Source organism: Aotus nancymaae, unplaced genomic scaffold, assembly GCF_030222135.1.
Source record: "Aotus nancymaae isolate 86718 unplaced genomic scaffold, 86718_ANA_hifiasm-v0.15.2.pri h1tg000029l, whole genome shotgun sequence".
Lineage (NCBI taxonomy): Eukaryota > Metazoa > Chordata > Mammalia > Primates > Aotidae > Aotus > Aotus nancymaae.
In genome coordinates, this window is record NW_026988442.1 from 47,944,660 (window position 1) to 47,957,759 (window position 13,100).

The 13,100-nt window shown below is 34.5% G+C and overlaps 1 protein-coding gene across 2 annotated transcripts in view; it reads left to right on the forward strand.

The window, feature by feature from the left end:
* GRB14 (growth factor receptor bound protein 14) overlaps positions 1-11,323 on the forward strand; it is a 129,373-nt gene extending 118,050 nt beyond the window's left edge. For both annotated transcript variants that reach the window (XM_064382664.1, XM_064382666.1), the window contains 6 exons: positions 2,248-2,328; positions 6,688-6,804; positions 6,895-6,967; positions 7,062-7,149; positions 9,623-9,716; positions 10,954-11,323. In XM_064382664.1, coding sequence (XP_064238734.1) covers positions 2,248-2,328; positions 6,688-6,804; positions 6,895-6,967; positions 7,062-7,149; positions 9,623-9,716; positions 10,954-11,100 — 600 coding nt within the window. In that variant the 3' untranslated portion in view covers positions 11,101-11,323. The remainder of the gene's footprint in view (positions 1-2,247; positions 2,329-6,687; positions 6,805-6,894; positions 6,968-7,061; positions 7,150-9,622; positions 9,717-10,953) is intronic.
* The last annotated feature ends 1,777 nt before the right edge of the window (positions 11,324-13,100 follow it).

Below are 13,100 nucleotides of genomic sequence, written 5' to 3' on the forward strand. Positions count from 1 at the left end.
GAGGCATCTGTGAGGCCCTTTATCTGGAGCCCATGAGAACCCAAGCAGGAAAGAGATATGATACGATCTATTTTACATTATAAAATATCGAGATCACAGGAAGCCAGGACTTGCTCCGGGTCTCACAACGCAGACACGTTTGTGGCGTTCTAATGGTGGACTGGGTTGACTTTGCTGGCAATTTCTTGTCAGCAGGGCTTCTCCTGTTGAATCACCTGGCTGGTGTGCAGCTGGGCTCACCTGAAGGTAGAAGGATCTCAGACACCTACTTTGTTTTCTTTTGTTGCCTATTTTGTTATTTCCAGAGTTTATCATTGTACTTAGTGGGGACGAAGAGGAAGATATTTTCTTGACAAACCCGGAGTGCCCTCTTTTTCATCACATGCCACTTGTTAGATACAGCCTTCCACCAGTAATTTGGCCCCTTGTTTCACTTTCATGTCTTTTTATATATATGTAAACTCTTCGTATGGATCAGATGGAGACTCTCTTTTTCTCTTTCGAGAAATTCTAATTACATACAGAATTGTGGAGTATCTGAGAATTAGGAAATGGGAGATTTTCTCATATGTAATGTCCTAGTTGCATGCTGTCTCTTTTCCTTCCCTTCAATTAGATCTCTGCTAGGTCCTCTCTAACATATTTTGGTCCCTTATCTGCCCCTCTGTAGGATGGGGAAATGTTAAGGTGACCCCCGCCCCACCCCTTGTCCAGAGTTAAATGCCTACTAAAGACCTCCAGCAGCACAGAGGCAACTACCTCACACTGCAGGTACCAGGGACAATACATCTTTGAAGATAACAGATTTATTAGTAGGCTTTTCAATGTAGATAAATAAAAGGTGGCCAAGCAGCGTGTTTCTTGTAAAAGTGTTGGTTTGAGGTTATTATGTAGTCTCCAAAATGAATTTGACTAGGAATTAAGCTCCTCTGCCTTCTTTTTAAAGCTATTGTAGGCTTAGAGTTGATTTGAAATAAATTTCATTAGGTCCCATTAATGTCAATCAAACCTTAAATTAAGAAATAATTTTTAGAAGTTGGGAAATAATTGGATAAAGAAATCAACACAGAGAATTTTAAATGAGTGTGGGTTTGTATTCATGTTAAAAGCAAAATCTTGAAAACAGTGACTCCTCTAGACCCCCTTTGATTTTTATTTTTTATTTTTTTGCCTAATTACCAAATATATCCATTTTGCTAGAATTGCTTTTAAGGAAATAGTCTTTAGTAGAAAAACAGCTCTGTTGGAATGTTTAAATGGAATTTATCCTTTAGGTAAGATTTGATTCCATGGTGTCTGTTTAATCTCTTTTATATAGAACCTGACATTTAAGTTCATGATGGCTCTATGAAATGGACAGAATTGCAGAATATAGGGGAAAAGGGGCTGGCTTATTCCATTGTTTTCTTTTTTTTTTTTAACAAGTGGCTTAAATCTAAAGGGGTTAGCTTCCAAATTCAGATGTAGAAACCTCCAGGACAAGTTTGGTCTTGGCAGTTGGCATTCTTACTATTTTTTATACTAATAATCCAGTTATAATCCAGACCTGTTTTCCAATTCTGTCCTGCCAGCCCAATCCATATGATGCTGCCTCCTTAAAGTGAAGACCGTGAAATTCTTATCTTCTACCACTTATACTGTACCTTGAAACCTTTTATTTGAAATCAGCTTGATTTTCCACTATTTTGGTTTCCCTGAATTTGAAGTAAAAAATTAACCAATGGCATAAGAGTTTTTATATGACGATGCTATATTGTCAATAATTTTCAACATAGGGCCATCCTTATGGATTTACCAAAGAGGGAAAGTAAATCATTAATCATTCATCCGAGAGTTATAATAAATTTTGCATAGTGTTGCTTAGGATGTGTGTGACGTTTTTGGAATCTTTGTACCAGAAAGCACATCACCCTTTCCAAGTGAACTTTTTTATCACGAGGCAGTGGACCACCCCAGAGAGTTGTGGTACAATTTGGTGCTAAGAATACTGAGTAGAAATGTCAGCTCCAGACCTCTGTACTGGTGAGCTGGACCTTAAGTTGTAGGTCTAAGTAAAAGACTTCAGTTGTCTTTTTAAATGGATTATTGTGGGGTACTAAAAGCTTATCTTTCCAATTTTTGTTTGCTTTACTTGTTTGCTTTAATTCTTTTTACATTTATATTGTATAATTGATGAAAGTATTGATTTTCATAAAACGTAAGAGTAGTAAAAGTGGTGGGAATGTGTTTTATTTATTTATTCTGCAGTATGGCATGCAGCTGTACCAGAATTATATGCATCCATATCAAGGTAGAAGTGGCTGCAGTTCACAGAGTGTATCACCTATGGTAAGGACCAAATTTTTCAGCCTGTATTTTACTTTGCATTAACATTACATTAATTTAAATAACACTACATAACAGTATCTTATAATAATTTATATTATTTTCTGTTGGTTAAGTAAAGTAACTCTTTGGCACCATTCTAGTATAATGTTACATTGAATTTTTTATTCTTGGATTTTATTTGCTTGCAACCTATGTGATAAAATCATCTCAGTATCATGTATTTAATAAAATACATAATAGTATATGTTAAGGTTTTAAATATTTGAAAGAATTATGTGTCTTTCTGTGTCATTACAACATTTGAAGACTAGATCTTAAAAATATAATTTATAGGACATATTCCTTGGCATTGTAGATCATGTTTGTTAATTATTGCTTTTCATTGTCGTTTCATTTTTTTATTTTAATACTGATTCTAGGATTGTCACAGTCTAGTATAAAGACGGCAATGATTTGGTATTTTAAAAACTGCAGTATACACATGTGAGCTCTTTTGCATTCTGGCTTTCTAACAGTAATTTTTTACGTTCCAGGCCCTTTAAAAGCAGCCTGCTTTCCAGGAAACCCAAAAACTGCAAGCCAAAATATAGGTCATGTGTTACATTAACTCTGGCACTGCTTTTCAGACTTATACTAAATGTAACTTGGATATTTATTTGCAGACACACACAGACACATCTTTTTTCTTCTTTAGGATCTAATTTTAACTTCGTGTGCATTAACATAAGAAATGTATTTGTGAACTTAAGATTTATGTTCTGCTATTTTTGCTGCACTCCTTAAGATTGAGTATATTAGGAATTCAGATGTATGCACATGTGTTACAAATCAGTTAATGTGCATTTTTTTTAAATCTACATTTTCACTTAGGTTAAAAATATGCTCTTCATGGATGTGACCAGGGAAGGTGCATTTACCCCTCACGTAATGTAGTAGATGAAATGCTCCATTCTAGGAATGAAGCATGAAATAATGTTGATTATGAAGTCTGATAGACTATATAGAAAAAGAACCGCTATTTTGTAGTTACATCACTTTGAGTTATGGAAGAATAACTTTTCATCTTTGTATCATATTACTCTTAAGATCCAAAATAAGAAACTAAGGAGCACAGTGAAGTTTTGTAAAAGCAGTCATGTTAAGATGAATATTTTTACAGTTTGTCAGTTTACCCTTATCTTTCAATCCATGTGTCTATAAAAAGAATAATTACTTTTATTATATTAATCCTTTCCTATACTCCTCCAAATTTCTTTTAGCGTCCAAAGTTATTAGGAAGAATATGTTAATAGCAGCCAAGTGTTTGGAGGCAATTATTGTTTAGTGTCCTCTTAGTCATAGGAAAAATGGTTATAAACAAAGTTCTTCCTAGTCTCATCACTGTCAGCATACGTGTATGGTATTTCTCTTGCCTTTTTCCATTGAAAGTGATGCTGCCATTGATCAAAATGTGGATGACAGTTTAGTGTGGCCTTCCTTGTTCAGAGCCATGTAAAGGAAGAGATACTCCCTGAGTGAGTTTGGTTGGGAATAGGGGGTGTAGGATGCAGGTGCCTGTGTGATAAGGACCTGTCTTGCTTGGCAGTTCTCATAATCAGACACAGTAGCATGTGAGAATTACATCTCCAATATTCTGAATTTCCGTGAAGGAAACTTAGAAGTTTTGGGAAGTAGTTGTGTTGTCTTTGGTGTCTGTACAAAATCTCACTTTTCCAGATCATTTGGGAAGAATCAGGGACCTAAAAGATGCCAGTACCCCTCGCCAGCCTTTGTTGCTTTTCATCCAGGGACTATTTTCAGCGATTAACACATAAGTTTTTAGTATACATTTTAATATAAAACTTTAGTTATGTTTTTAAAGGAAAAATACTTTTTTTTTCTTTTCCTTACTTTTTCAGGTATACATTTTGAGGAGGGAAATGAGAAAAAAATATTCTCAAACCACAATGAACATCTAAGCTATATATAGCATGTGACAGCCACCCCATTAGCCTTTTAATTGAGAATCAATCAGCAGCAGACATTTCAGGAAGCCAAATACATTTGGTCCTTTTTAGGGCCAACAAAGGATCATATAAAGGAGTATTTATTAATATTGCCCTGGCTGGAGTGAGGGGACAGAGGGTTGGGGAAGGGGAGTCTACTCAAGCTCTTTTTATTCTTCACTTTTGACCAGAGAATAGACATTCTAAACTGCAATTTCTTCGCTTTATCTCCCAAGCTATGGAACACAAAAGAACCCTACGCCAGACATATCTGTTACTGCTTTTACCATACGGTGCCTGTATGACTTGGTCAAGTCACTGGTATCCTGCAGTGTAAAATGAGGGTGATGGCTGTATAATCCCTAGAAACCATTACATTTCTGATGTTCTGTAGCTCTGTATAAAGCAAATGAGAGAATAATATCTGAAGAAATTCTGTGCCCTCTTGCGAATGGTGACACTGTAAGTTTATCTGGATCCTTCAAATGGGATGATACTGGCTGTCACCTAGCCAAACAGCCTGAAAAACATTTTATGTGCAACCTCACTAAGAATGAGTAGCCGTGATCTCAGAGTGTGGGCTGGATAATCCAGGATATATCCAGGCCTATTTTTTTTTCATAAAAAAGAAAGTAATGCCATTAAAATCATGGACCCATTTTTTAGGGTTTTCTCTGTTCATCTCCTAAGAAGAAAGAGCTAGAAAAGGGGACAAGTGTTGGAGAAATATAACCAATTCTGAATGTTATCAACATTGCTTTTCTATGTGAAAGAAATTGAGCTGAAAATGACCTTTTGAGTTTGTCAGACTCTGCTTTACCTCCATTTCTTTGTCCACCAATAGTAAACTATTAATTTTTCATCTACCCCCTGCCATTCAGTAGAAAATATTTGCTATAGTCCTGTGTTTTCCCGTAACCTAGTTAATGTGGCAAATGAAAACGTTCCTTATTTGTAGTGTCGACTTCTATGCACGTCAAGTAAATAGGGAACACAGGATCTTGTTTTACTTCCTGGCCTGTTATACTAGAGGGAGAAAAATAGGACAACTGATTATGTTTTTTTTTTTTCTTAAGTAATAGCATTTTTATGTTGCCAGGGAGTTGAGATTATAGAACTTACCTTGGCATGTAAAGGGAGAGATAGTGCAAAAATAAAGCTATTATGATTGAGGCTACTTACTCTGTGGTTTGGGCAGGTAGATGCTTTCCATTAATGTCAGCAAAGCACAGGTATATCTGACTGGTCTACAGCCCTGCACAGAAGATCACGGGGTGAGAAGGGAAAACAAAGGTGTGACAGAAAATACAGATTACAGAGACAGCATCTGTGTGGAAAGAGCAACTGTCAGTTATAGAGGCTCCTCCAACAAATGCAATATTGCATTCCAAATCTCCAGAAATGTAGATGAACCATAATAAGATTGTAGGCCACTACAGCATAGTTTGAAGAGAAAAATTGCAAATGCTAATAAAGTGGGATATGTGATGCAATGATAAAGGAACCCTAACTTTCTTTTGTGGATAAGGTTTTGTTAGAAGCCCACATTTGACTATAGTCTGTGCAACCAAGCCAGGTATAGCTGAGTCCACATAGACAGAGATAAAATGCTTTTAAGCCAGGGGTCCCCAGATGCAGTCTGACTAGTAGTTTACTATTGTAACTCCACTTTGAGTTTTGCTCTTCTATTAATTAGTAGGAAATAACTGTTATTTTCCACGGAAATTTTAAGATTATGAGGTTCTCTGCATTATTCTTTCACTAAATTTTATTTTCTATGTGAGATGAAGGTCGATGTGATAAACATTTAAAATACATATTCTAGATAGCTCCATTATAAAACTCATTAAAAATGAGTAGTATTTGTAAAGAGATATATGTCAATCTTAGTTATAGCTTTTGTGTATCTTGAATCTTAAAAAATAGTTGCTTCATAAGTAGATGGATTTGACATATAATTGATGACTGATGGATCTCAAAGCTTAATGGATAGATGAATTCAGAAACAATGTATCTTTTTAACCATGGGAAAGGCTATTCCTTTCTAAATGGAAGTTTTCCCATTATATAAGAGAATATGAAAAGATAAGTTTGTTTTAGAAGAAAGACATACTTTAAAAGCTTTTAATCTGTTTATTCAACTCTTCAGTTACCTTAACAAATTACTATTTAGCTTATTTAGCAAAAATATTTTATAGCACCATTGTATCTTGAATATGTATTTTCACGTTAAATTTTCTGCCAGCCACTGTGGGTAACACCTTCTAGAATGGAAAGGTACTGCCGGAAAAACCCTGAAAGATAACTTTCAAAGAATATTTTAATGGCTCAAATGTGTGTGTGTGTGTGGTTGTTTTGTTTGTTTGTTTTCCAGAGAAGTATATCAGAGAATTCCCTGGTAGCAATGGACTTCTCAGGCCAGAAAAGCAGAGTTATAGAAAATCCCACTGAAGCCCTTTCAGTTGCAGTTGAAGAAGGACTCGCTTGGAGGGTACAAGTAGCTTCACATTCTTCAAAATACTTATGACTTCCGTTTGTTTCACCTAAAAACTTGAGATTTGTTTTCTCCTTCCTTGCTCAGAAAAAAGGATGTTTGCGCCTGGGCTCTCACGGTAGCCCCACTGCCTCTTCACAGAGCTCTGCCACAAACATGGGTATGTCTGTTCATAGTCATTGCCACTGAGTAGATGGATAGACATGGGAAGGACATACAATGAAATTGCGATCATCTCCATCTTATTTCTTTAGCTATTCACCGGTCCCAGCCATGGTTTCACCACAAAATTTCTAGAGATGAGGCTCAGCGGTTGATTATTCAGCAAGGACTTGTGGATGGGTAAGTTTCGTATTTTTAATTTTGAGTACTTGTGATTTGGATTTCTCCTATAAGTAGTAATTACTTATTCCATACTCACAAAGGGTTCTTGATTTGGGCTTACCATAAAATAGAAGTGACTTTGTCCTATATATGAGGTTGTCATTGTATTCTAACAGTATCTGTATAATACCTGGTACATAGTATGTGCCTGGTATTTGTATATAAATCAACAAATAACAGAACAGAAGATCTTGTTCTTAACCAGTGATCACTAATATTACTCATGATTGCTGATTATAGCATCTCAGATATCAATTGATGGGGGAAAAATGAACTTGTTTTTAAGTGTCAACATTTTTATTTGAACATATAACTATTATTAATTCAAAGTATGGTTTATATTATGACATTATGTCACATGTATTTTTTAAGGTATGATGTAATGTGTGTTAAGTAAAAAGCTGTTTCGTATGTGTTTTGAACACATTTTTTTTTCTGTTTACATTCCTATTCTTTTCTCTAAATTTTAACATTTAAAGTAATATAAACTTATGAAAAGAGGACTTTTCAACTGTTTCTCATGTTGTCTTCTAGTGGGGTACCATGGTAACAAAAGAGAAATATAAAATATGAAAGATTTATAGTGTGAAGAATTTTATTTTTCTCAAATTACTCAGTGTTTCAGATACATTCTATAATACTGGCTAAATTCCCTTCTCAAGTGCAGTACAAATGAAGGAGGTTGTATTGTGGTTTAGATGAGAAATGAAATCATTATCAATTTAAACAAGTGGTGATGGGATCTTTTATCTTCAAAAGTTGGCTTACGCTGATGACAAGGTTTCAAGGTGATTTAATACTGACATTTGTATAAAAATGCATCTTCATACGGAAGATTATTAATAATGAGTCAGCATTTCTCCAGATTGTAAATAAGATATTTTAATATGCTTCTTTGCATGAAGTGCAGTCTTTTGGGATATAAATTTGAACAATCAGTAGAATTACAATTTGATGAAAGCAAGAAAATAAATGAATCACAAAGAATCATTAAAATGTTTTAAAGAATTATAGTTTTCTTTATTTCTGACCCAGTTTTTATAAAGTGAATGAAATGATTGTATAAGAAAATGAAATATCTCATTTTTAGTATTTTTGGTATTCTTTTGGAAAGGTGTGATGGTGCCAGGTGATCCACTAGGTGGTAGTGCTGACCTACTTAGGAATGGGGAGAGACTTGCAGCTTGATTTACCGGTGAAACGCCCTTTTGTCCCATTCCCAGTGATGTAATGTCGGAATTTCACACAGCGAAAATGAAATGGATAACCTCGTCAGACATCTGTGGTGCTTTAAATTTGGCTGCCTCTTTGCCCAAGCACAGTGAGATTCATATTGGATTCACCAGTGGGGATCATTTACACAGTGTGTTTGCCAACAATTAATACAAAACTGGTTTTGCACTGCACTGCCAGTAAATAAGAATGCACTTCTGGCAGCATTTTTCTCTTAGGCTATCAGAGGCCATGTCTTGTTTTTCTAGCCTGACATTATAGAGGCTTTTCTGTCGCATTCTTCAAGATTAAAGTATGTGGTGTTTGGATGTTTCTTTTACTTAAAGCATTTTGCTTACACATTTAATAAATGATTTCAAGATTTTTAAAAAGAATATATTCATTTATTTCTTGCTATTGTTTATGTAACAGTTGAAACGAGAATTAAAAGAAAGGGTATCCAGTATAGAAGAGGAGGTTATACTAAAATCAGATTTCAGGCCGGGTGTAGTAGCTCATGTCTATAATACCAGCACTCTGGGAGGCTGAGGCAGGCAGATCACTTGAGGTCTGGAGTTTGAAACCAGCCTGGCCAATATGGTGAAACCCGTCTCTACTAAAAATGCAAAAATTAGCTGGATATGGTGGCACGTGCCTGTAGTCCCAACTACCTGGTAGGCTGAGGTGGGAGAATTGCTTGAACCCAAGAGGAGAGGTTGCAGTGAGCTGAGATGGCACCACTGCACTCCAGCCTGGGCAACAGACCGAAACCCTGTCTCAAAGAGAAAACAAATTCTTCTAAATTCTTACCTTCTTTCAGGGCCTAACATGACCCAGATGGTAAAATAATAATATGCAAATGCCTTAATCATTGGACAAAATAATTACATGTGAATACCCAATTTCCCAGTGCAAAGAGAACATAGCACTAATTGTTGAAGCAGACAAAACAGTGCATTGTTTACTGTGATCAAACAATCTGTCAAATGGGTTGTGAATTTAACCTATTAAAATTACATTAGCACTGATGACAGCTTTATAGTACAGATTATGTTGTACCATATTGATTGCCAAGTTGGATAATCCCACACATTGAATACATAGTAAAGGAGTCCCTGGCTACATTTATGCATACACTTCTTGAGTTTGTTGATGCTACAATTCTATGAAATCCAAGAGTAAACATAGAAACATGTTGAAATTCCTTCTTTCTCTTTAGAGTTTTCTTGGTACGGGATAGTCAGAGTAACCCGAAAACTTTTGTACTGTCAATGAGTCATGGACAAAAAATAAAGCACTTTCAAATTATACCAGTAAGTAATTTGTGATTTCACATTCATATATTAGAAATGATCTTAATGCATAAGCTTTTGGAAACTTTGGTTTTCTTTTGCTCCTTTTATTAAATATAATTTGGGAGCTTGTGCTTTGACTGGAGTTAACTTTGGCAGATATGATTTTATGAGCCTGAATTAATATAAGAAATACAGGAATTGTAAAAATTAAATTTTCCTTTTTCCGTGAAATATGATTTAGCAATATTGTATAGACCCCATGCTACCTATTGTTAAAAGGCCACTGAAGCTTCTTTCTCCTGAATTCTAACTGCTCTTTAGGAAACATTATTTTAAAGCCCTTTCTCCTCTCTTCTCTCAAAGAAATTTTTTTCTTTTGTTTTGTTTTTAATGACTATGGCTAGAAACAGAGATGCTATTGAACTGGTGAAGATTTAAAGCATTCTGAACACATTTTTAAAAGTTCTGTGACTTCGCTTTTCTGTGGCACAACTTGCTTTGGGATTCCTGTTGCCTCTGCTGCTGTGTGTCTGTGTGGGTGTGCATGTGTGTATGTATGTGATATTATAGAATATTGGAACTGAATGGTGTGGAATGAAGATTCAGTGTTTTTGGAAAGGTATTATATAATATTGCTAAATTACTAGTGCATCCTTTTGAATTGCCTCTTTTTGGAATTATCCAAAGGCCGTTTAAAGTATCCTCCTTACTTCTTTGATTTTGTGATCAGTGTCCCCAGCAAGTGTGAATTGTTTCGTGCCAGAAGACTTCACTGATTAAAAAAATAGACAACTGACAAAATGACATTTGATTAGCATAATATGTGATTGCTTCAGAATAAATCTACTGATAAAGTTATGTATATATTCGTTTTTGTGGCTAAATAGACAACATTTAGAAAAGGAAATTAATTTCTCTAAGTGGGAGCATGAAAATCTTCCACTTACTTTTACTCTGAACATTGTAGATTTCTTACATTGATTCAAAATGTAATACAGTCTTAACTAACAGAATGTTGGGAGAATTAGAACTAGATGAAGTAGAGTAGCAAAGCTTATCTGGAGATCAGATGATGTTTCTTTTAAATACAAGTGATGTTACAAAAAACAAGTAGATACGCCATAACATTCTTTTCACTGTCTTTCAGTTTTATAAACTTGGCAATTTTGGCATATGGAGATCGTTTGCAATGGAATATGGTTGTCCTTCTGGGTAATTTACCCTCTTTACTAATTTGCTGCTTTTCCTTCTGCAGGTAGAAGATGACGGTGAAATGTTCCACACACTGGATGATGGCCACACAAGATTTACAGATCTAATCCAGCTGGTGGAGTTCTATCAACTCAATAAGGGCGTTCTTCCTTGCAAGTTGAAACATTATTGTGCTAGGATTGCTCTTTAGCCAAACCAGAAGTGACTTATTAAGGTATTGAAGGAAAAGGACTCAAGAAAAATAATAAAAAACCATAAATAAGGGTAAATATGTTACCATGTGAAAAGAATGTATTTTACCTGCAAATTACAAAAAATAGTTTGTGCATTGCAAATAAGCAAAGACTTGGATTGACTCTACATTCATCATTTAAAATTCATTAGTTAAAATTAAACCTTAGGAAAAAAAATGACTTGGTGTGTTCTTTTGTGATTTTTTAAATTACTATAATATTTTCTTCAAATATGCATATTTAAAACACCTGTCTGCTGTTATTTACTATATAGCAACATTAGAATTCTCAAACACAAAATATGAAATAAATTGGAGGTCAGAAAGAATTATTTGTGCTCTAAATTTCAATTATACTATTTTTTAATGTTAAGAAATATGATAATAGCTTATCTACTAAAAGAAACTACCCACAACCTGTTAATGAAATTAAAAACTATTTTGAATTATATATTTTCTGGGTTTATGATCATCTTAAAATGAAGTCATATTTTGAGGTAGTAGCTTTAAACCATTTTGAAATATGCCGATTTTTTTTTCCAGAAAATTAAAAAATATTATTAAATTGTTAATTATAAAATTTATACTGGTATTGTATCCATTAGCGGCATATTGTTCATTGTATTTCCTTCCATTAATTTAATGATTGGCTAATACTACCTATTTTTAAGAAAGTAATTGAAATGTAGAAAAGATGTATGTAATTTGCACACACCTTCTCATGGCATATAATCTATGACAATGTGACATTGTTACTTCAACATTTCACACTTGCCCCATTCTCTAACTTTCAGAACACTCATTAAACACACAGTAACACACATTAAAATTATACAAAATACTGGCCACCTCCTCTAACTGACCTTTATCACAACATTGTGAGAAAGATTTTTAAAGTAATATTTATAAATGCATACTTTAGTTTTAAATAAAGCTGTATTTTTTGGTGACGAAGCATATGAAAGCATTCATGAAATGCTAATAGAATAATCACTGAAAAAGAATTATTAAATTTTTAAAGATTTAACTTACTTTTAGCTAATGCAAGCCTAATTGTGAAAACACTGAAACTTAGAACGTTAATCTGATGTTATAAAATACTGGTCTAGTTTCCGCAAAAGCTTGGAAGGCACACAGGACTGCTAAGTGGAACAGCATGGATAAGCGCACTTGGTCCTTTCAACCTCTCAGAATGGCACTGAGTATTTCTGATTTAATTTTGATTTTTTAAAAGACTGTGTTTTAAATGGGAATACAGTTTCTCAGGTTGTTCCCAGTTTAAACAGACAGTATGAGAAAATGTACTATTTTGAATACCAAACTCTTGTAAATTGTGCTTGTCTTTGTTACTTGGGTCTCTAACTTCATAAACTAAATGTATTATTGAGGGGCTCAGATTTTGTATATAATTGCTTAATTTGATCTTAAAGTATGAGTCAAGAAACATTATCGAGAAAAGGTGACAAAGGGAAATCATTATTTTTTTGATTCCTTCTGAAACCGGGTCTTGTGTGTCTGTATCTGTGTGTGTGTGTGTGTGTGTGTGTGTGTGTGTATGTAAATCTAATATGATTGAAATCTAAGAATGTCAGACACATTCACAGTTACTACAGTATTAAAGTGCATTCCCTAGTAAAATGTGAATTACCTTTGGGTTACTTTCCATTTTGATTTAGCTATGTTCTGTTATCTTGCATCATTTGGGATAGGGATGAAGACAAATTGTCTCTGTTTTCTTCCATTTCTATTTACATTGGAGGTAATATGCTTCACTCTCCCAGAAAGAAGCTAGCTCAGCAGACTATCTATTAGGAGTGCTTCAATTCAGAACAATTACTTGTTTCATGTGGATAACAGTGTAAGCCCTGACTGATTTGAATAGATCAGATGGACATTTTTGTTTTAACTGTTTTACAGGGGGTGACATCAGTTAATTAGAGCCCCATGTTGGTCACTGG